General features: G+C 46.0%; 1 protein-coding gene across 8 annotated transcripts in view; it reads right to left on the bottom strand.

Annotated features, from left to right (window-relative positions):
- LOC147035566 (torsin-1A-interacting protein 1-like) overlaps positions 1-17,321 on the bottom strand; it is a 59,815-nt gene extending 42,494 nt beyond the window's left edge. For 7 of the 8 annotated variants that reach the window (XM_085899913.1, XM_085899935.1, XM_085899915.1 and 4 more), the window contains exons 1-2: positions 17,173-17,321; positions 16,819-17,080 (exon numbers count right to left, since the gene is read on the bottom strand). In XM_085899913.1, coding sequence (XP_085756039.1) covers positions 16,819-17,080; positions 17,173-17,224 — 314 coding nt within the window. In that variant the 5' untranslated portion in view covers positions 17,225-17,321. The remainder of the gene's footprint in view (positions 1-16,818; positions 17,081-17,172) is intronic. The other variant, XM_085899957.1, reaches the window with a different exon arrangement.
- Between the last annotated feature and the right edge of the window lie 5,179 nt (positions 17,322-22,500).

The following is a 22,500-nucleotide window of genomic DNA, read 5'->3' as shown; positions in this document are numbered from 1 at the left end:
GCTTTATGTTGAACTGTTTTCCCGCTTCGCTTCGTCATTTCTTTCATTGAATCCCCATCTTGCTTCACGTAAAGGGTTGGTCCTGGGCTAAGACGCCCGATAATTAATCGAACCGTCGAGGCCGACGAATAACACCGCTCGGTTATCCCGATAGTACGGAGCGGGTCGCTTAAGTGGCCCGTGTCCGAAGTCGACCTGCGGCGAGGTGCGATCGCCCGGTCTACCCTCCGTGTGGGTACTTAGGTAGGTCGAATTTGGCGAGCAACCCTATCCCACGCGGGGGCCGATTGGCTCGATCGCGGTGAGACCGAAAGGTCCACCCGTGACTGGTTCCCGGCGTTAGTCCGAGAGGGTCACGACTGGATTGTCCGTCCGGTGGGCGACGTGCCGCAATTCGAGTTACGTGGCCGTCAGCACGCCGGCGGGCGCGAATCCGCGACACTGGTGTCAGAAGTGGGATACAAATCCATCGCCCTCCTCGCGGCACTGGTATCGGAGAACAGGAAAACGGGCTCTCCTGTCTCCAGCTAAATTCACGGGAATCGGTCCAGGGGTGAGAGAAGCGACCCCCGATTCCCTCCAAATTACGAGCGATTCAAATTAACCCTTTAAGAGAAGCAAGATGGCGTCTCAAGGCGAGCGGGAGCCGGGGGTATTAGAAATGGATGTAGAATGGGTAGAATCCATTGCTCAGGATGAAATCCCCATGCAGGAAATGTTGGTTGTACAGGAAAACAAACTCGCCCAACTGAACCCAGAGGCCGAAATGGGTGCGGCAGCGGCCGCGGTGTATGACACCTCCCCTCCCCCTCTCCACCAAAACCTCCCGATTCTTGCCGAATCGGCTCACCCAAGCGCACCCGACATGGCCCAGCTATACGCCATGCTGGCGGCAATGAACAAGCAAATGGAAACGAATGCGCATGAATTTATAAACGAAATGAAAGGCATGACCAAAAAAATAATCGAAAAGATGGATGCAAACACAACTGAATTTATAAACGAAATGAAAGGCATGAACAAGCAAAGGAAGGAAGAAACGAAAAAGCTGCGGGGTGAGACGCAGAACATGGGCCGATGCCTGCAGGCGGGCATGAAGGCCGTGACAAAGGAAATAATAATAGTTGAGACAAGGGAAGTAAAGGGTGAAGAGTTGGCAGAGACACGGGAGACAGAAAAAATAGAGGGAAGACTGCACGATGAAGACGGGGTAAGTGACGCACACACACACACGGAGGTAGTGGAGGATAATGGGGGTGAGCTGGCGGACTGGGTAGAGACCCAGTGCGAGCACCTGGATGGCCTCCTCCAGGAACGATGGGAAGGAGTATGCCCCCTTGAGGCGAGTCACGACCAGGTGAGTTCGGTCGTGCTTTGCGAGGTTGAGAGGAGGAGTGCTGCGAACGGGTGCTAGGAGAGCTTGGGGGGTATAGAGGCCCCGGAGACCCTTGTGGGGACACAAATCCCCAGTGTGGTTGTCCCTGTGTGTGTGGTGCAAGGCGTGAGTGCGTCCCCGTGTGTGGAAGCGACCCCGTGTGTGAGTGGTGTGGTGGCGATGGTGCCAGAGTACGTGCTTCCCAGCACGCCGTGTGTAAAAGGGGCACCGCGGGTGAGTGAGGCACGGAGTGTTGATGAGGCACCGCGGATGAGTGCCCCCGCGTGTGTGAGTGAGGCACGGTGTGTGAGTGAGGCACCGCGGGCGAGTGCCCCCGCGTGTGTAAGTAGTATGGTTTGTGCGAGTAGTATGGCACGAGTGAGTGGAAGGCCGCGAGTGAATGGAGCACCACGTGTGAGTGGTATGGTTTGTGCAAGGGAGACCGTGTGTGTGAGAGAGCGGTATGTGAGGGAGATGTCGGTTGGCATGCGGGAGCACGCAGCCGCGTCTCCCGGTGTGAATGTAATGGTGTGGAGTGCGAGCGTCGTGACACGCAGGTGTGCGTGGGTGGAATGGCGACGACGACGACAGAGGAAAGAAAGCCGAGTAGCGGCTGTAGTTGTTTCGGGGACCGTGCCGGGTTCACCCAGCAGTGAGCACGAGGTTCGTGCTGTGCAACGCACTAGGCCACCACGTGCTCGCTTGGAAGAGTGAAGTCCCGGTCCGGAAACGCCAGCGGTGGATTTGCCGATCCCGCGGACGGACAAAGTTTAGGCAGGATTATGGATTTGGACCGGACGGGTTCTCCACGCGATCGTGTGTGTTGAGCTCCAACGGGCAAAGCACATGTGTTCGCGTGGGGAACCCCTCGAGACGTGGGGCTTGTGTTTTTTTTTATGCGCACGGTGACGCCATGGCTGCACGTGGGGTTGGAATCCGGCAGGAGGGGTATCCCTGCCGGATAGTACCGTCCAAGAAGGGACGAGGAACACGTGCAGCTGCATGACGTCACGGGCAGGTGCAAAGTGCGCGAGTTGTGCGCTGGTGCTGCGCGTGAAAAAAAAAAAAAATAAAAAAATAAAAAAAAAACAAGCCTCACTTTCGGGTGCACAGGATTTCTGGGCAAGGGGTGGAAGACCCCCTTGACCCTGGGCACAGGATGGAAACTAGTTAGGGGGAAGAGTTAGCTTAGTTAGACCGACTTCATGGGGCAGGGGTAAGTCCTCATGGAGTCCGTGGAATGGATTAGTTAGAGGGATGATAGCGAGATTTAGGTTGGGTAAATAATTAATGGGATTATTTGGAGACAGTGACAGACTTGTGGATGTGTAGTGGGGACGTAGCTTATCTACGTAGTGTTAAAAGGAACGTGCTACTAGTTTAAGGGACGACGTGGGAGCACGAGTTAGTTAGGGGAGGTAGTTAGGAGGATGGCAGAGTTCAGCGGTGTGTGTGTTGAAGAGTTGGTGAGTTGTGAGGTGAGTACTTGTTGAGTGAGTGAGGCCAGCGGGTCTGTGTGAGTGGAGCGAATGGGGAATACATGGTGCGATGAGTGATTGGGGGGAGGAGTGACTCCCGCCCAAGGGACCCCGGGGTCAGTGTAGACTGAGTTAAGGGGTTAGTCAAATTGAAAAACGGAGGTCGTTTTGTTGTTGGTGGGAAAGTAGGCTCGAGACCCATTTGGAGGGGTGCAGGAGCCCTGTTGACGGGCTTGGGAGCGTGGCTGCGAAAGGTGAGTATCGCTGAGTGGGTACCCCGGGCACCGGGCTAGTCGGCCGTGGTAGGCCAAGGGCCCATGGGGGGCCGGGATAGCGTAGTGGGCACGGGTGCGCCTGCTTGGTGCGGGGGCCCGGGGCGTCATTAGCCGCGTGGGCAGTGTTGTGGGCACGGGTGACCCTCGGAAAGGGGCCTGGAAAGCCAGCCTGCCACGTGTGCGTTTCAGGGGAGGTGCCATGGGGGGCACTCCCCGGTGTTAGGGAGCTGGTAGGCTCGGAGGCAGTGTAGTGCCCGGGGGTGCCATCGTCGGAGAATCGGCAGAGGGTCGTGCCTGCCAAAGGGAGCCACGTGTCCCAGCCATGAGACCGTGTGAGGGCACGGAGAGAAAATTGGGGGGGCGAGGCCCGAAATTGTGAGGACACCAACACAGGCGACGGGAATCTGGGTTGTTAGAACCAATAGTTTAAGCGAGAGGCGCTTGTTGAAAGCCCCGGGGTAGTTTAACAGTTAAATGGTTAGGGTAGATTAGGAGATGTACCCCTCTGCACCATCCATCCCCTCGCTCTCGTTGTGGGCCGCTGGACCCACTTTGGGTTAGATCGCCGAACTCTGGGGAGGCCATTCTGAGGCTTGAGTTGGGCCTCGACACAGGACGTTAGCTCTCCCTTATTCCCCTCCGGGAAGGGAACGTAGGGGTTGGGAGTAGGCTAGGTGACAGGATAGGTTAGCCGAACAAGGACGATAAAGGGGGTTAGGGGACGATTTATAGGGGGAAGTAAAAAAATAAAAAAATAAAAATAATAAGTTGGGGCGAAATTGGGGTTTGACAAATTAAGGGAGTGGGTATGGACAGTGACAGGCAAAGGCGATAGGTTGGGAGGGAGACCGTAGGGTAGGTCCGAGCCCGCCTTCCGAGTGGCCAGCACCACCGCACTCCCTCCACCAACCTCCACTGAACGGCAAAGGCTGGCCACTTCATCGGCTGGCCGTGTTTTACTTCAAGGCCTGTGCCGGCCACTTCAGCCGGCTGGCTGTTTTTCTTCAAGGCCTGTGCCGGCCCACTTCATCGGCAGCTGTTGTGTTGCTGCAAGGCCTGTGCCGGCCGGATCATCTGCAGCTGTGTTACTTCAAGGCCTGTGCCGGCCAGTTCACCTGCCGGCTGTGTTTGCCTGCAGCGGCCTTCTTTTGCGGGCTGTGTTTGCCTGCAGCGGCCTTCTTCTGCGGGCTGTTTGCCTGCAGCGGCCTTCTTCTGCGGGCTGCGTTTGCCTGCTGCCTTTGCCATGCCATGCCCACTGCCCATGTTCACCAGCCCCGTTCAATTTTGCTCTGCCCCCCCCCCCCTGTTCATTTCCATGTGCACCAGGATCAGAAAGCAACAGTTTGCAAGCTGCAAGAACTGCCCTGTTGGCAGCTACAACACGGGCCTGCAGTGGCGGCCCATGCACCGTGTTTGCGTCCATCCAGTCATCCATCCATTCGTTGTGTTCATTGCGTGTGCCACTTGAGCTGGCACGGAGACTGCGTTTGTGCGGCCCATGCACCGTTGTGGTTCACTGCGTTCAGTTCAAAAAGGAAGGCCTTGGACTGCGTGTGAGCAGCCAGCCACGTTCCCTGTCACCTGCATTGTTTTGAGCCAGAGACTGCATGCGAGCAGCCTGGCTCCCTGCTAACTGCTTTTCTTTTGCAGAGTTCATTGATCCTGGGCCATGGTTTAGTGTAAAATTTGTAAGTTAAGGTTAAGATGTACTGTAAATATGAGTGCGCCCCCGGCATGTCTGTCCTAGCGCCGGCAATTTTATTTAAGTCGTCCGTGTGAGTGAGTTTGTTTAGGTAGTTACGCAGCCCTCAGGTTATTTATTTTGGGGACACGAATACCATAAATGTCGCACTCAGGGATCCGTAGGTAAAATGTACTAGGGGAAAACTACACATGATGGCACACGAAAATTTGACGACTCGGGACGAGTCTGTAAAAAGGCGAGGGGGTAGTGTTGTGGTTGACCAAATTCGCAAACCACCATTCAGGTCCCTGAGGTGAGATATCTCGGTAAGTATATGTGTAGTTAGGCCCAAACCCGTTGTCTAGAGGGGATAAATGTCATTCATGCGTGCTGCGACTCTTCAGGATAGCCGTTTTTCTTTTACTATCTTTATTTTGGACTAACCGCCATTATTACCACCACCAACCACGTCTCAACAGCCATCACAACAACAACCACCAACCACAACGCCGCTTCACCACAACCGCCACGACGTTTACCGTCACAACTCGCCACCATCGCATCACCGTCATCTCGCGCCACTCGTGGGCACCGATGCTGGACTCGTGCGGAGCGCGCACCGAGCAGCGTGTTCAAAAGCATCGCGGACTTTCCACAGAAAAACGGATCAAAAAGCATTCACGCCCACTTTTTCTCGGGCCAATGGGGAACGAGGTGAAAGGTCGAAGGCAGGGGGTCAAAGGCGAAGCCACTGGGCTGATATAAGCGGCTGCGTTCGTCAGAAAAGGGTCGTCGTGTGCGTTGGAGTTGGGTGTGCGTTGGAAAGAGTGAGTTCGGAGTTCAAGAGAGTCGTCGGTGGAGCTGGAAGGAAGCCGCGCGTTGGAACGAGCTGTGCGTTGGTACGAGTTGTCGGCGGAGCTGTGGAGAGGTGGCGGCGGCGAAGACGGACGAGGGGGTGCTCGCGTCGGTGCCGGGAGCTGAAGGCGGGAGGCCGACGGCGCGACCTGGTCGAGGTGGAGACGCTCGTCGCAGGACCCGAGACAGAATAAAAATCCTCCTTCCCCCGAGCATCAGTAACCCCCTCCTGTTTCCCCCCCGCGCTGAGATAGTGCAACAAAGGGGGCCCCTTTTCCCACCCCCTACCAGACACTGTCCGCGAGGCCCGCGGAGTTGGGGCACCATCGCCACTTCGCGCCTCATCATCAGACGGGTAGGCCCGACCCGGTCTCGGCCCCAGGCCCGCCTCATCCTTGAGGGTGTTCTTTTTCTTGGTTTTGAATATGTGTTGTCGGCGCCGTCTGTGAAGTAAAATTGTATAAGTGTTGCCGTGTGCTCGCGTAGTCGGTATTAGATCTGCATTGTCGCATTTGCTTTTTGTCTTCTTTTCTATGTGCTTTTGGTGGAATTGTATATGTGTGCTTTCCGTTCATCGCGAATAAATGTGCTTTATGTTGAACTGTTTTCCTGCTTCGCTTCGTCATTTCTTTCATTGAATCCCCATCTTGCTTCACGTAAAGGGTTGGTCCTGGGCTAAGACGCCCGATAATTAATCGAACCGTCGAGGCCGACGAATAACACCGCTCGGTTATCCCGATAGTACGGAACGGGTCGCTTAAGTGGCCCGTGTCCGAAGTCGACCTGCGGCGAGGTGCGATCGCCCGGTCTACCCTCCGTGTGGGTACTTAGGTAGGTCGAATTTGGCGAGCAACCCTATCCCACGCGGGGGCCGATTGGCTCGATCGCGGTGAGACCGAAAGGTCCACCCGTGACTGGTTCCCGGTGTTAGTCCGAGAGGGTCACGACTGGATTGTCCGTCCGGTGGGTGACGTGCCGCGATTCGAGTTACGTGGCCATCAGCACGCCAGCGGGCGCGAATCCGCGACAATATTTTCGGAACAGTGCGATTGTTTTAACAACATGAAAAGCTTCACCAAAAAGAAATTTGTGTTTCAATTTCGACTGTAACAACAACGATTTATTCGCAGAATTCTTCAATTCAAAGGTAATTTACTTCCGAGAAGGTAAACGTGCAAACATTGTTTCAGTTTGAAAGCCAATTTCCTTGAATCCCGATTTAGCACAACCCTGCTTTTTTCGCAATGACATTTTATGGACCTCAACGATCGCGTTATAACAGGGCCATACTGTCGTTTATCATTATGTACTGTACAGCATACATAATTGTACGTGCTATTTTTATACAACCGGCAGCGCTACGTCGGCTAGATCACTCGGCGATAGGAATTTTGCAGCTACATTTCTTTTTCATTTTTTTTTTTTTTCCAGAGCTGGCAGATCCGTCGTATATGCGATCCGTCGTTGCCCGGAACGTCGTTAAGTGGCGCATGACTGTATATATATATATATATATATATATATATATATATATATATATATATATATATACATATATATATATATATATATATATATATATATATATATATATATATGTGTTTGGTTAGAATGGAGACCACAGATGTTAGAACACCACACAGTTTGGGACAACAGAGGAGCTGATACTGAAGCAGAAGACAGCGAAGAGGTGCCTAAAGCAGAGGTAGGATGAGGGGCAAAATAGGAGGGGTAAGGAGAGGGGATAACAGTTGAGGGGTTTGGAAGATGTAGATTTAAGGAGGTGGGGTGAATTGGCACTGAAGTTTGAAGAAAAAAAACAAAAAAAACAAAGGACGATTGATAGAACATGAACATGCATCGCAAAGTGGGAGTTTTAAAATTTTTAAGTCAGAGATGTGATTAAAGACCTTACATGAGGGATGCAATAAAGTAAGATTAACATGGGACTGACACGGGATGACGGAAAGGTCGAATTGAAAAGTCTTGTGAAGAAGAAGAGTAGTGAATTATGATACAATACTGAGAACCACACGTGTGAAAGAGGAAATTGAAGCATTTTTAAGAAACCGTTTTTTTATTTTTTGATAAAGATTACATAAGATAAGGAAAAGGAAAGGTTGAAGAAAAATCATGTAGGTGTATGGTGAATTTGGATTGACAAATCGTGTCGTTTCGTGTCGAGGTCATAATTCAGAACAAAATGGCTGTGGTGGCAAAACAAAGAAACCAAAAAAAAAATGGCAAAACAAGAAACAAAAAAAAAATTCCAAAACAAGATGGCTGCCGAACCAAGTTACTTATGACATCATAATATTGTTTTTCTATGGTGAATTATTGTGTAGATGATGCTCAAGAAATGTCAGATTTTTCCTATGCAGCGTTGTACTTGACGAATTTTCACTGGCATACCGCTTCACCGATGACATCACAAAACAAAAAAAAAAAAAAAAAAAAAAAAAAAAAATCACCCGTGTTCCCCATAGGGAGCTTATTAAAATGTATGAAGCGAAAAAATATTCCATTGCACCGTTTCAGAGATACAGAGGTCCAAAGTTTATCGGTTTTTTTCAAGATGGCGCCCATACGATGTGACCAATGACATCACAATTATCAATTACGTTTGCTATAAAAGAAGATACATACTATGGTGAAAATTTTGTGTCGATCGGACTTACCGTTCCTGAGAAAATGATTTTTAAAGCGAAAGAACCCGCAAATTGCTGGCGGAAAAAGAATAAATAAGAAATAAACAGAAGAAAAACAATAGGTTACCCAGTCTATTTGACTGGGTACCCCAATAATAATAATAATAATAATAATAATAATAATAATAATAATAATAACTAGAACTGCCACTTTATAACTGCTGGCAGTGATGACCGGGTACCCAGTCCGTCCGCCTTTGACACAACTGATACAACATGAGACTTAAATCATAGTCGCAAAGTTTCGCATTTATCGGATAAGCGGTGCCAGAGAAAACATTATTTAATGGTTATACAAACACAGGCCTGCTTCGAGACGGCGCGGAACAGACGAGTTACGAACCGGGCAGCACAAAGCGTTCAATTTCCTTATTACTGGCGAACAGATTCAAATAATTAAATAATTCTGACTGCCAAACCGCGTGACCGATCAGGTTGAAATTTTAAACGTTTGTTTCGCATGTCGGCTAAATTACAAATCTGAAGTTTCGTATATATAGAAGCAGCGGTTCCAGAGTAAACATTAATTAATATTTATCCTTCAATCCAAGATGGCGGCCAAACCATGTGACTTGTGATGTCATAATTTTCACCACATGTGCAAACACGATCGGAGACGATAAGTGCAAATTTTCGCTTCGCAAGGTTAAGCAGTTCCAGAGAAAACATTATTTAATATTTTTCTTAAAACCAACATGGCTGCCAAACCCTGGGCCCGATCCCGTTGAAGTTTCAAACCCTCATTCCGCATGACTGTTCCACCATAAAGGTGATGTTTCACATTTATTGATGCAGTAGTTCCAGAGTAAACATTAATTAATATTTTTCCTTCAATCCACTATGGCTGCCAAACGTTGCGTCGTACCTCAAAAGGGGGTGAGAACTTTTTATTAGTCATGGAGAGGCGGTCATAGTGGTGGAGTTTCGCCTCGATCTGTCAAGTCGTTTCAGAGAAAAAGACGTTTTAAGATATTATTTTTCATTCCAAGATGGCTGACGAAATATGTGACCTATGACATCACAAATTTATATTCTGCTTCCAATTGGGTATTGGAACACGATTGTGAAGTTTCGTGTTAATCGGTAAAGGTGCGTTTTTCTATCCAAGAAGGCCGCCAAACCATGTGACGTGTGACATCATAATTTTTACCACGCGTGCACACACGATGGTAGATGATAATTGCAAACTTTCGATTCGTTTGGTTAAGCGGTTCCAGAGAAAACATTATTTAATATTTTTCTTAAATCCAAGATGGCGGCCAAACCGTGTGACTTATCAATTCGAAATTAACAAACTTATATCGCCTACGTGTCCCGAATATACTGCTGAAATCTGCCCTTCATCCGACCAGCGCTTCTGGAGAAGAAGATGTTTGAAGGTTTTAGGGTTTTTTCAAGATGGCCGCCAAACCATGTGACCGATCAAGAAGAAATTAACAAACTTGAGAAAGGACCTCATGGGGAATATATGTGTTAAGTTTCATCTTGATCTGTCTTGCCCTTCTGGAGAAGAAGATTTTTAAAATTTATTCATTTTCAATCCAAGATGGCTGCCGAACCTTGTGACCTATGATATCATAAATTTAAATTCTGCTTTCCATCGTCGACCCGAACAAGTGTGTGAAGTTTCGTGTAAATCGGATAAAGTCTATTTTTCTATCCAAGATGGCCGCCAAACCATGTGACTTCTGAGGTAAAACTTTTTTACCATGTATGCTGAGTTGAGCGAGGAAGGCACTTGCAAATTTTCGCTTCGATGGCTTATGAAATACCAGAGAAAACATTATTTAATATTTTTCTTAAATCCAACATGGCGGCCAAACCATGTGACCTATCACTTTGAAATTAACAAACTTGCATCGCATACATGTCACGAATATAGTTCTGAAATCTCGCCTTCATTGGACCAGCGCTTCTGGAGAAGAAGATGTTTGAAGGTTTTAGGGTTTTTTCAAGATGGCCGCCAAACCATGTGACGTATCAACAACAAATTAACAAACTTGAAAGAGGACCTCAGGGGGAATGTGCGTGTAAGTTTCGCCTCAATCTGCATAGCCGTTCTGGAGAAGAAGATTTTTTAAAAAAAAAACACTAAAAAACAAGATGGCGGCCGAATTACGTCATCGATGACGTCAATAAAAACATTTTCGTCAGTGATTTTTGGCGTAGATGATGCTCAGAATTTTTCAGATTTTTCCCATATGGCGTTCTACTTGACGAATTTTCACCGGTATATCGCTTCACCTATGACGTCACGAAAAATCACACGTGTTCCCCATACGGAGCTTAGTAAAATGTATCAAGCGAAAAAATTTTCAATTGCACGGTTTCTGAGATACAGAGGTCCAAAGTTTATCGTTTTTTTCAAGATGGCGCCCGCACCACGTGACCAATGACGTCATAATTATAATGTGATTGTGCTATCAAAAAAGATACATACTGCGGTGAAAATTTTGTGTCGATCGGACTTAGTATCCCAGAGAAAATGATTTTTAAAGCGAAAAAGGGTGCAAAATGCCGGCGGAAAAAGAAAAATAATAATAAACATAAGAAAAACAATAGGGTACCCAGTACTCACAGGGTACCCTAACTAGAACTGCCACTTTATAACTGCTGGCAGTGATGACCAGGTACCCAGACGTCCGCTTTGATAGAACATGAGACTTAAATGATAGTCGCAAAGTTTCGCATCAACGGGATAAGTGGTTCCAGAGAAAACAATATTTAATATTCTTCTTGAATCCAACATGGCTGCCAAACCATGTGACATATCAATTATTCATTAAAAAACTTATATTCACTACCCTTGAGCAATACTTTTGTGAAGTTTCCCCTTGATCTGTTGAGCCGTCCTGGAGAAGATGATGTTTGAAGGTTTTAGGGTTAATTCAATATGGCCACCAAACCATGTGACCTATCAATTAGAAATTAACAAACTTGTGAAAGGATATCTTGGGGAAAGTGTGTGTGAATTTTTGCCTCAATCTGTCCAGCTGTTTTGGAGAAGAAGATTTTCAAAATTTATTAATTTTCAATCCAAGATGGCTGACGAACCATGTGACCTATGCCATCATAAGCTTATAGTCTGCTTCCAAGCGTGTAGTGGAACAAGTGGGTGAAGTTTCGTGTTAATCGGATAAGGTGCGTCTTTCTATCCAAGATGGCCTCCAAACCATGTGACTTGTGACATCATAATGTTTACCGTATATGCAGGCATGGGGGTCGATTATAGTTGCCAAGTTTCGATCCAATTGGTTATGTGATTCCAGAGAAAACATTATTAGGGCTTCAAGCCAAATGGCTGAAGCCCTATTGAATGTGTTAGTATCATAATTATTTAAGGCGTTTTTATGTTCTACTGACCGATTTTGTGGCGGATCTGGAGGGAAAACTGTTGGATGAAATTCAACGAAATTTAACACCATAATAACTCTTCACCTGAAGTTTATACTATGAAACATTTGATGACGAAGGTCACGTGGTATGGCGACCATATTGGATTTTCTCCAAAACCTAAAAACATCTTCTCCAGAACGGATAACACGACAGCCTCAAACTTTTGCACATAGTTGCATTGTTCCATGGGAATGTTAAGTTGTTAATTTGGTCGAAATCGTTACATAATTCATATGATTTAAAATGATGCCGATTCGCCTCATTAAATATGCAAAATATGCAAATGAGAGTTGAAAAAATTTAATGACAAATTTATATAGCACATAAACAGGGGACTCCCAATATATTTATACTATGTCTGTATTTGACCCCAGTGAGCCCCCCACAGAGTTGAAAATCACCCATTTTTGAAATGTCATAAAATGAAAACAACACTTGGATGAAATTCAATGAAACTTAAACACGTAATAACTCTCCACCTGAAGTTTATACTTTGAAAATTTTGATGACGTAGGTCACGTGGTATGGCGGCCATATTGGATTTTCTCTAAAACCTAAAAACATCTTCTCCAGAACGCATAACCCAACAGCCTCAAGCTTTTGCACACATTTGCAATGTTCCATGTGAATATTAAGTTGTTAATTTGGTCAAAATTGTCACTAAATTTATATGATTAAAATTATGCCGATTCGCCTCATTAAATATGCAAAATAAGCAAATGAGAGTTGAAAAAAAAATCGAATGACGGATTTAGATAGGCCTTAAAGAGGGGACTCCAAATACGTTTACATTATGTCTGTATTTTACCCCAGTGAGGCCCCAGAGCCCCCCAAAATTTAAAATCACCCATTTTTGAAATGTCGTTTAATGAAAACAATGGTTGGATGAAATTCAATGAAACTTATCCATTTAATAACTCTCCACCTGAAGTTTATACTTTGAAAATTTTGATGACGTAGGTCACGTGGTATGGCGGCCATATTGGATTTTCTCCAAAACCTAAAAACATCTTCTTCTCCAGAAAGGATAACCCGACAGCCTCAATCTTTTGCACACATTTCCGACGTTCCATGGGAATGTTAAGTTGTTAATTTGGTCGAACTCGTTACATAATTTATATGATTAAAATGATGCCGATTCGCCTCATTAAATATGCCAAATATGCAAATGAGAGTTGAAAAATTTTAATGACAGATTTAGATAGTTCATAAACAGGGGACTCCAAATATGTGTATACTATGTATTTGACCCCAGTGAGGCCCCAGAGCCCCCCAAAGTTTAAAATCATTTTCGACATGTCGTAAAATGAAACCGAAAGAAGATAGAGCTATAGTGACTGCACATTCTGGAAGATCGTTTAACGTCCTACAAGTTCGCCATTTACATTAATATGCAAATATGTAGTTATTGGACTTTTTTCGGGACTTGAAGCTTTGTCTAGCCTCGATTTGTCCAATGTGAAGTTTCTTTCTTTATCATGTATTGCTATCGGCTTTACAATCCTTCATTGATATAACATGAGGGACACCGTAGCGAGACCCCATTGCAGACTCAGTGCAAATTAAAGTCCTTTGACGTCAGATGCACGGGTTGAAGCCCGGGATTACTGGTTTACCAGTTTTAATTTAATATAATTCTTGAATCCAACATGGCTGCCAAACCATGTGACCTATCAATTACAAATTAACAAACTTAAATTCACTGCTCGTGTGCAATAGTTTGTGAAGTTTCCCCTTGATCTGACCAGCCGTTCTGGTGAAGATGTTTGAAGGTTTCAGGGTAAATTCAAGATGGCTGCCAAACCGTGTGACCAATCATTTAGAAATTAACAAAATTGTGAAAGGATATCTTGGGGAAAGTGTGTGTGAATTTTTGCCTCAATCTGTCCAGCCGTTCTGGAGAAGAAGATTTTTTGGATTTATTAATTTTCAATCCAAGATGGCTGACGAACCATGTGACCTACGACATCAAAACTTTACATTCTGCCTCCAATCCTGGAGTGGAATACGTGTGTGAAGTTTCGTGTTTATCGGATAAGGTGCGTTTTGCTATCCAAAGATAGCCACCAAACAATGTGATTTTTGATGTCATAATTTTTACAATGTATGCAGATGTGATGGAAGATGATAGTTACAAATTTTCGCTTTGATAGGTTATGAGATTCCAGACAAAACATTATTTAATATTTTTCTTGAATCCAACATGGCTGCCAAACCATGTGACCTATCAATTAGAAATTAACAAACTTATATTCCCTACTCGTGCGGAACTTGGTTGTGAAGTTTCCCCTTGATCTGACAAGCCATTCTGGAGAAGATGCTTGAAGGTTTAGGGTAAATTCAAGATGGCTGCCAAACCATGTGACCGATAAATAAGAAATTAACAAACTTGAAAAACGACCTCATGGGGAATGTGTGTGTGTAAAGTTTTGCCTCAATCTGTGCAGCTGTTCTGGAGAATATTAAAAAAAAAAATCAAAACAAGATGGCTGCCGAACCAAGTGACCGATCACGTCATAATATATTTTTCTACGGTGAATTGTTGTGCAGATGAGGCTCAATAAATTTCAGGTTTTTCATATGCAGCGTTGTACCCAACGAATGTTGACCGGCACACCTCTTGACCGATGACGTCACGAAAAATCACCCGTGTTCCCCATGAGGAGCTCATTCAAATGTATGAAGCGAAAAAAAATTTCCATTGCACCGTTTCAGAGATACAGAGGTCCAAAGTTTATCGGTTTTTTCAAGATGGCGCCCGTACCACGTGACTTACGTCACAATTACCAATTAAGTTTGCAATCAAAAAAGATACATACTATGGTGAAAGTTTCGTGTCGATCGGACTTCGCGTCCCTGAGAAAATGATATTTAAAGTGAAACAACCCGCAAATTGCCGGCGGAAGAATAATAAATAAGAAACAAACAGAAGAAAAACAATAGGTTACCCAGTCTTGACTGGGTACCCTAATAATAATAAAACCACACCACACGTACATCTCCATACATCTTCCATGCTCAGTCACCCCTCCTGTTGAGGAAGAAGGAACAGCCAAGCAACCAACCTCACAACCTATTCCACTCAACCTGCCTCCATGAACTTCCTCCAAATTCAGAATGAGCCTTTCACCATTGCTCGAGCCACCACCCTTCTTTCCATCCCACACACTCCGAGTCAAGCCAGAAACATACAAAAGGGATCACCAAGATATCCTCTGCAGTCCAAATCCCACCTGAAATAGCTGACAAGAAACTCATCAACCCTTTCTTTTACACTCCACCTCCACAGCTCATTATACTTTCGTCTCATGCACCTTCTCAATGCTCTCCTCCCAAGGTGCTGATAACTCCCAAACGATGACCTGCGTTGTTGCAAATGACCAGATAACGTCAGGCTGCAACCTTGTCACGCAGATCTCCTCAGGGAATACCATTTGCTGCTTTAGTTCTGCCACCACCTGCCAATCACGAGCATTTGGCAAACCTCTTCCCTTCATCCTTCTCTTTCTGCCCCTTATAGTCTGTCCCTCTCTTACAAACAACTCTCTACCATCGACCTCCTCCCTCGCTTCTCTACCTTGATCTTATCACTTCTTGCTTCACCATACCACTATCACCACTCCAATTTTATCATGCCACCACCTATACCTCCCCGTTGTCCATGCTACTCAGCATGCACTCAGCACATGCTGCATCGTTCCCAGACCCCCACACCAAAAACAGCTCTCCTCCAAAACAACCTCCACACCCTCAAGTGTGCTGGAGATAGAAGCACATCGTACGTTGCCCGCAATAAGAAAATCAACACGATTGGCTCCATCCTCCAAATCTCTTGACACTTAAATGTCCTCATTTGCACACCCCACTGCTGTGTCCGTCCTACTGCCTTTACATATCTCCTCTCCTCTCTCACTTATCTTCCTCCTTTCCTTCATGCATAACTTTGACCACGTTTCATTGACCCAAAGACCTGCTTCCTGTGCTGCAGCATTCCCATCACCTCCTTCTGCTCCAACTGCTCCTCCATTTCATCCACCCAAGCTCTTGCATTCCACTTCTGACTTGCCACCTTTTCTGGGAGAGCATTCTTCACCACTGGATCACTCAAATCCCACATCATCATGACTGTATACTCCTCAGTTATTGATGTTAATGGAAACCCAAGTTTTCACACAGACCATAAAAAGCAATGTTTGCCAAACAACGTGGCACTCCCAAACCACCTCCTTACAACCACCTACACACTATCACAATATCATAAAGACATAAACCACCAATGGCCACAATATTTGTAGCATGAATCCAAACTTCAAACACCATATCTTCAACTTTGCTGGCAAACCACATCCATCAATCCTCCTCAAACCACTCAGAAGCCTCTCCCTTACCTCCTCCACGCTTCTCACATCATTCAGCTCCACGTATACATTCTTCCCAAGCTCTTCACCAGAGCCTGCGTGAAGAGATTGGGAAGAATAAGATGGTATACGGTGGAGTTGATTGATGACACACGCAACCAGCATCCCACAACATTACATACACACATGGGGAGTATGCGCCCCAGCGCATCGCTGCATCCACTTTCCGTCGGTACTTCAAGGGCCTCCGTCTGGCCATCCCCAGGAGATGCCTGGCCCATCCCAGGTACCCAACCGAAGGGATCGCCAAAAGTTAACCCGAGGAGACGGCCGTTTGATGGATGACACTTCAGCACCACTCTGTGAATTTTTGCAGATTGAAGTGGTTTTACGGTGGCCGAAGTGCCAATTCTGCCAGCAACGTCCTAGGAAAGGTAACCCACTGCAGGACATCCGCAGACGCAGTTGGGTACCAGATATGGATGGCTGTTGGCTCACAGGGAGCTCCTCCACCCTTTGACAGGTTTTGTTTTTAGTCCTGCTGGGTGTCCATATCCATACACTCTCCGAACCAGGAAACCTGGTGGGGGAGCCAACCCACACAGCACACAGCACACAGCACACAGCACACAGCACGCTATTTCTCTCCACATCTTCACTTCATTTTGACAAATCCGTCACCGTTTTACCTTTCATCCTCTGCAGTCCCACGAGTGTCGAAATCATCACTTGTCGACGTCACATTTTTGGACAATCCTGAATGTAACCGAGTCCGATGGCCTGTCCGTGTCATCCCATCTCCCGCCATCCTTTCGGTCCGTTTCTCATCAACTCTCTCCGTGTTATCAAATCTCCTCGACGTCGCCGGTGAAGTGCTCAGAGGGTATTTCCGATTATCGACGTCCTTGCTGGAATCGTCTCCGTATCCTCTCCCCTGTCGCCGCGTTCTCCCTAAGGGAGGATATCCGGTTAAACAAGATGGTCGAACTCAAGAATGTCACAAATCTTCAATCCTTCAATCCTTCAATCCTCCAACAACAAACCTGCGCGCGCAATGCCGGCTCTCGGAATTACCGACCACCCGGCCTCCTCCATCGCGCCGAAAACTTGACAAACAGCTCCATCAACTCGTTCATATAAAAACAAAAAAACCGCTAATTAATACATCACATCATTAATTATTTAAAATAAGTCGAACATTTTGCGCAGACAGGACATTGTATGAAAAACGAGATAGCGCGATTGTGGGAGGGGGAGCCAAAGTCCATGAAACAACAACAACTACAAGTCCACAACAGGCAAGGCAAGTACGGTACATTGATTGGTGCGTTTAATTCGAGTGCGTGACATCCATGTGGCCTTCAAAATAAAATAAACCTATAATTATTATTGGATCATTTAGTTTCTTCAATCGAATGCGTATATATATATATATATATATATATATATATATATATATATATATATATATATATATATATATATATATATATACCGTATTTCGCTAAAAGAGAATGTTATCAAGCACCCATTCTACGGCGCCGTTTTCATTTTTCAAGGAATTTGGACTGAAAAACACCTTCTCATGGGCTCCTGTTGACGAATGACCACCAAAGCGGTGCCAACGCACAAATTCAGCCTGGATTTACTTTGATCTCGTGCGAAACGAGACTTCGAGCGAGACTTTGACGCGGTGCGCGTGCGTACGGGAAACCATGGCAACGCTTATCTGGAATACGTGACAAGGCCGAAGGATTGCTCAACCAACTCATCGCCGAACACAATTTGATAGCTGTATCAACTCATCACCGAAAACAATATATCGATCTATAATTCCAGAAATCTCTGTGTGTGTCTGTTGGGTAGTCGATCTCGTCGAAAAAAAAATAAAAAAATAAAAATTGAAATCTGTTCTACCCTTATTATATCAGTATTTTCGTCCATATGTTGGGTAGTCGATCCAGTCGAAATGTTTTTTTATCTTTATTTTTAAAAAGTTTTTGAAATTTGTTCTACCCTTATCAGTATTTCCGTCGATATGTTGGGTCCTCGATCCAGTCGAAAAAAATTTGTTTTTTTTAATTTTTTTTTTTGAGATTTGTTCTACCCTTATTATCAGTATTTAAAATGGCGATTTCAATGAAACTTGGTTGGGAGGTTTATACCATGTCCTAGTTATGTGTGAGAAAGAACCGTTTCTATGGACCCCTCCGTTGCTTAGCAACGGCCGAAAAACCTCTAAATGTGGGGGTATTTTAACGAAAAAACAATCTGCAGCATTAACCCTTGAAGCTCGAATCATGAATTTTGTTGCGCTTAATCCTCAGGCCATTCCCCATCGAACGGGCCCATCGCGTCAGGTTCTATTGGGTAGGCGACTACCCATGTCTGCCGACCGGCTTGTTTGTTGAGTAGTCGATCCAGTCGAAAAAAAAAATTAAATTTTTTTTTGAAATTTGTACTACCTTTATTATCAGTATTTAAAATGGCGATTTCAGTTAATACAATGGCGATTTCGATGAAACTTGGTTGGTAGGTTCATACCATGACCTAGTTGTGTGCAAATGAGAACCGTTGCTGTGGACACCACCGTTGTCTAGCAACGGGACTGAATTTTTTGAAAAATTATAAAAAAAATTATTTTTTCGAAAATCAAAAATCGGGCCACGAGCGACTGTGGGCAGTACATTCAGCCATATTGTCAAAAATTTCCAGCCGGATCCTATGAAAACTGTCGGAGAAGATAGACTTTGAATGAACCCTGGTCGAAAACAATTAAAAAAAACGACGTTTGTTATATCTCAGAGACTATGCGTCAGATATACATGAAACTGGTATGGTAGGTTTATGGTCTGTCCTAGTTATGTGTGAGAAAGAACCGTTGCTATGGACCCCTCCGTTGCCTAGCAACGGCCAAAAAACCTCTAAATGTGGGGGTATTTTAACGAAAAAACAATCTGCAGCATTAACCCTTGAAGCTCGAATCATGAATTTTATTGTGCGAAATCCTCAGGTCATCCCCCATCGAACGGGCCCATCGCGTCAGGTTCTATTGGGTAGGCGACTACCCATGTCCGCCTACCGGCTTGTCTGTATGTGTATCTGTCTCCAACCACCGTTTCTCGACGACCACCAGTCCGATCTCATTGAAACTTGCCAGGAATATTGCCGGGGCCCTGCAGATGTGCCTTTTCAAGGTTTGATATCAATCGGACGAGCGGTTCCCAAGTTACGGCCATTTATCTGTCAACCAATGACAGGACACGGTGCTATGAAATCACGAATGACGTCACAATTCTTCTTTTATTTTTTATTTTTTATTTTTGCACGATTGACGTCACAATTCTTCTTCGTTTGATATGACGTCACAATTGACACTGGGGACCTCAGTATGTGCCTTTTCAAGGTTTGATATCGTTCCCTTCATCCGTTTCAGCTGTTTCCCAAGTGTTTCCCAAGGTTTGAAAGTTGTTTTTTCCCAAGGTTTGAATTAATTGTTCAAATTATTAATTAATCCCAAGGTTTGAATTTTCCCAAGGGAAACAGCTGTTTCCCAAGGGTTTGAAAGTTTTTTTCCCCCCCAAGGTTTGAATTAATTGTTCAAATTAATTATTAATTAATCCCAAGATTTGAATTTTCCCAAGGGAAACAACTGTTTTCCAAGGGTTTGAAAGCTGTTTTTTCCCAAGGTAAGTGTTCTGCTTGGTAGACATTTGTGAATACATTTACAGAGAGAGGGGCGAGAGAGGAGGGGGAGAGAGGGGGCGAGAGAGGGCGGAGGGAGGGGGAGAGAGGGGGGAGAGGGGGAGAGGGGGCGAGAGAGGGGGCGAGAGAGAGAGAGAGAAGGGCGAGAGAGAGGAGGGGAGAGAGGGGCGAGAGAGGGGTAGAGGGGCGAGAGAGGGGGAGAGGGGTGAGAGAGGGGGAGAGGGGGCGAGAGAGAGGGGGCGTCACAATTCAAGAGAGGATGGGCGAGAGAGGGGGGAGAGAGACGGGCGAGAGAGAGAGAGAGGGGCAAGAGAGAGGGGGCGAGAGAGAGGGGGGCGAGAGAGAGGGGCAAGAGACTAGGGGGAGCGAGAGACTAGGGGGGAGAGAGGGGGCATCACAATTCTTCTTCTTCGTTTGATATGATGTCACAATTGACGCTGGGGACCTGAGTATGTGCCTGTTCAAGGTTTGATATCGTTCTTCTTCATCCGTTTCAGCTGTTTCCCAAGTGTTTCCCAAGGTTTGAAAGCTGTATATTTGCCAGGTATATTGCTGCCAGGTATACCATATTTGCCAGGTATATTGCTGCAAGGTATACCAGGAAAACTTGCCAGGTATATTACTGGGGCCCTGTGAATTTGCCTTTTCAAGGTTTGATATTAATCGGACAAGTGGTTCCCAAGTTACGGCCATTTATTTGCCAACCAATGACAGGACACGGTGCTATGACATCACGAATGATGTCACAAATCCTCTTCTTTTTTTTGCACGATTGACGTCACAATTCTTCTTCTTCTTCTTCTTCGTTTGATATGACATCACAATTGACACTGGGGACCTGTTTATGTGCCTTTTCAAGGTTTGATATCGTTCTTCTTCATCCGTTTCAGCTGTTTCCCAGGTGTTTCTCAAGTTATTGCCATTTATGATACGGTTGGTCTGATCTAATTGAAACAATGCCCCTATCCAGTCGTCGTTTATGAGAGCAAAGGAACGAAGCTGCACGTACGGGCCCGCACTCGTGTACAAAAAAGACGGTGAGAGCAAAGATAGAACATCACAGCCACGCTTAGTGAAACTGTTTATATGCGCCGTCCATTGATGACGATTTAAATTATTTATTTATTTTAATTGCTCCGTCAGTTACTCAACTAAACGATCAGAGAAGAGGATGTCATTGTGGACTGGCACCTTGACGAAATTCCGTAATCCTGCCAATCGTGCGTCACGAAGAACCAGCTGGTTCCAGAAGATTTGGGCATTTGGGCCACACAGTCGTTCCGCACAGTTGATACACGCAAAAAGGGGCGAATAATTGTGGCCGTTAAAGAAGAAGGATACTACAAGACGAATATGGCGAGGAATATTAAACACGAGCAAACACAACCCGTCGCTTCGCTGATGGGAGTAGAGTAGGGTGAGGAGGGGGAGAGGAGGGGGGAGCGAGAAATGCAGGAGGGAAGCGAGGAAGGGTGTGGAAACTAGAAGGCGGCGTGAGGGGAGGGCAAGGGAAGGCAGCGTGAGGGGAGGGTCCGTCCGGATACAACCACCGTCCGGACACGTTCGGATATAACCACCATCCAAATACATCAAGAGAAGGCAGCATGAGTGGAGGGTAAGGTGAGGCAGTGTGAGGGGAGGGTCCATTCGGATATAAGTATAACCACCGTCTGGACACGTTCGGATATAACCACCGTCCAGATACGTCAAGAGAAGGCAGCGTGAGTGGAGGATAACGTGAGGCAGTGTGAGGGGAGGGTCCGTCCGGAGATAACCACCTTCTGGACGACAGGTATACTAAGGGTGGGGGAGAATAAGGGGGGAGAAGAGAGAAAGGCTATAGATAGCAAGGAGGAAGGGAGAATGAGGAGGGGTGGGGGAGAGAGGACGCAGGGGGAGCGAGGAGGGGCAAGGGAGTGAGGAGGGATGGGAGAGTAAGGAGGGGTGGGGGAAGGGAATGGGAATAAATGTGAGAGGAGGGGAAGGCAGCGTGAGAGGAGGACAAGGGAGGCAGTGTGAGGGGAGGGTCCATCCGGACATAACCACTGTCTGGACACGTCCGATGATAACTACAGTCCAGACACGTATGGAGATAACCACCGTCAGGAAATAACCACCGTCCGGATACCAAACGTAACACCAAGGCATTATTTCAAAAGTACGTATCAGTGACATGGTTTAATGATGCAAACGTTACACGGTGAACAAAAGCAGCATTTTTTTTTTTAACCAAAGCACCACATGGGCTTTACAGACTTTTAAAATATCATGGCCCCAAAAATTGGATAACTAAAATGGTGTTGTATGTGTATGACATCATCATTGGTTGAGAGCATTCCTGTGCCGCCAATGCAATGCCCGCTATGAGTTAGAGCAGGAATTTGGAATTTGTTCATGGTGCTGGCAATAGCTCGCATACTCGTCACGAAGGACACCATGGGATCTTTAGGCCTAAGTCACATTTGCTCTACGGCGAGGATACGGTGGCCTCAGGGTGGCCCTACGCCGTTTGGCTATCTTTTACAGGCCGTAGGGGTCGCCGTGGAATTATAACGCGGAGTTATAACTTTTTTCTTTTCTACGTTCGCCGTAGCAATTCGACAAGCCGAAAAAAAAAACTGGTAAAAAATTAAAAATAAAAAAATGAACCCACTTGTTACCGTCCG

This window comes from Eptatretus burgeri, chromosome 1 (genome assembly GCF_056783735.1).
Source record: "Eptatretus burgeri isolate ZD-2024b chromosome 1, Ebu_testis_v1, whole genome shotgun sequence".
NCBI lineage: Eukaryota > Metazoa > Chordata > Myxini > Myxiniformes > Myxinidae > Eptatretus > Eptatretus burgeri.
This window is presented reverse-complemented; position numbering and strand designations above follow the sequence as displayed.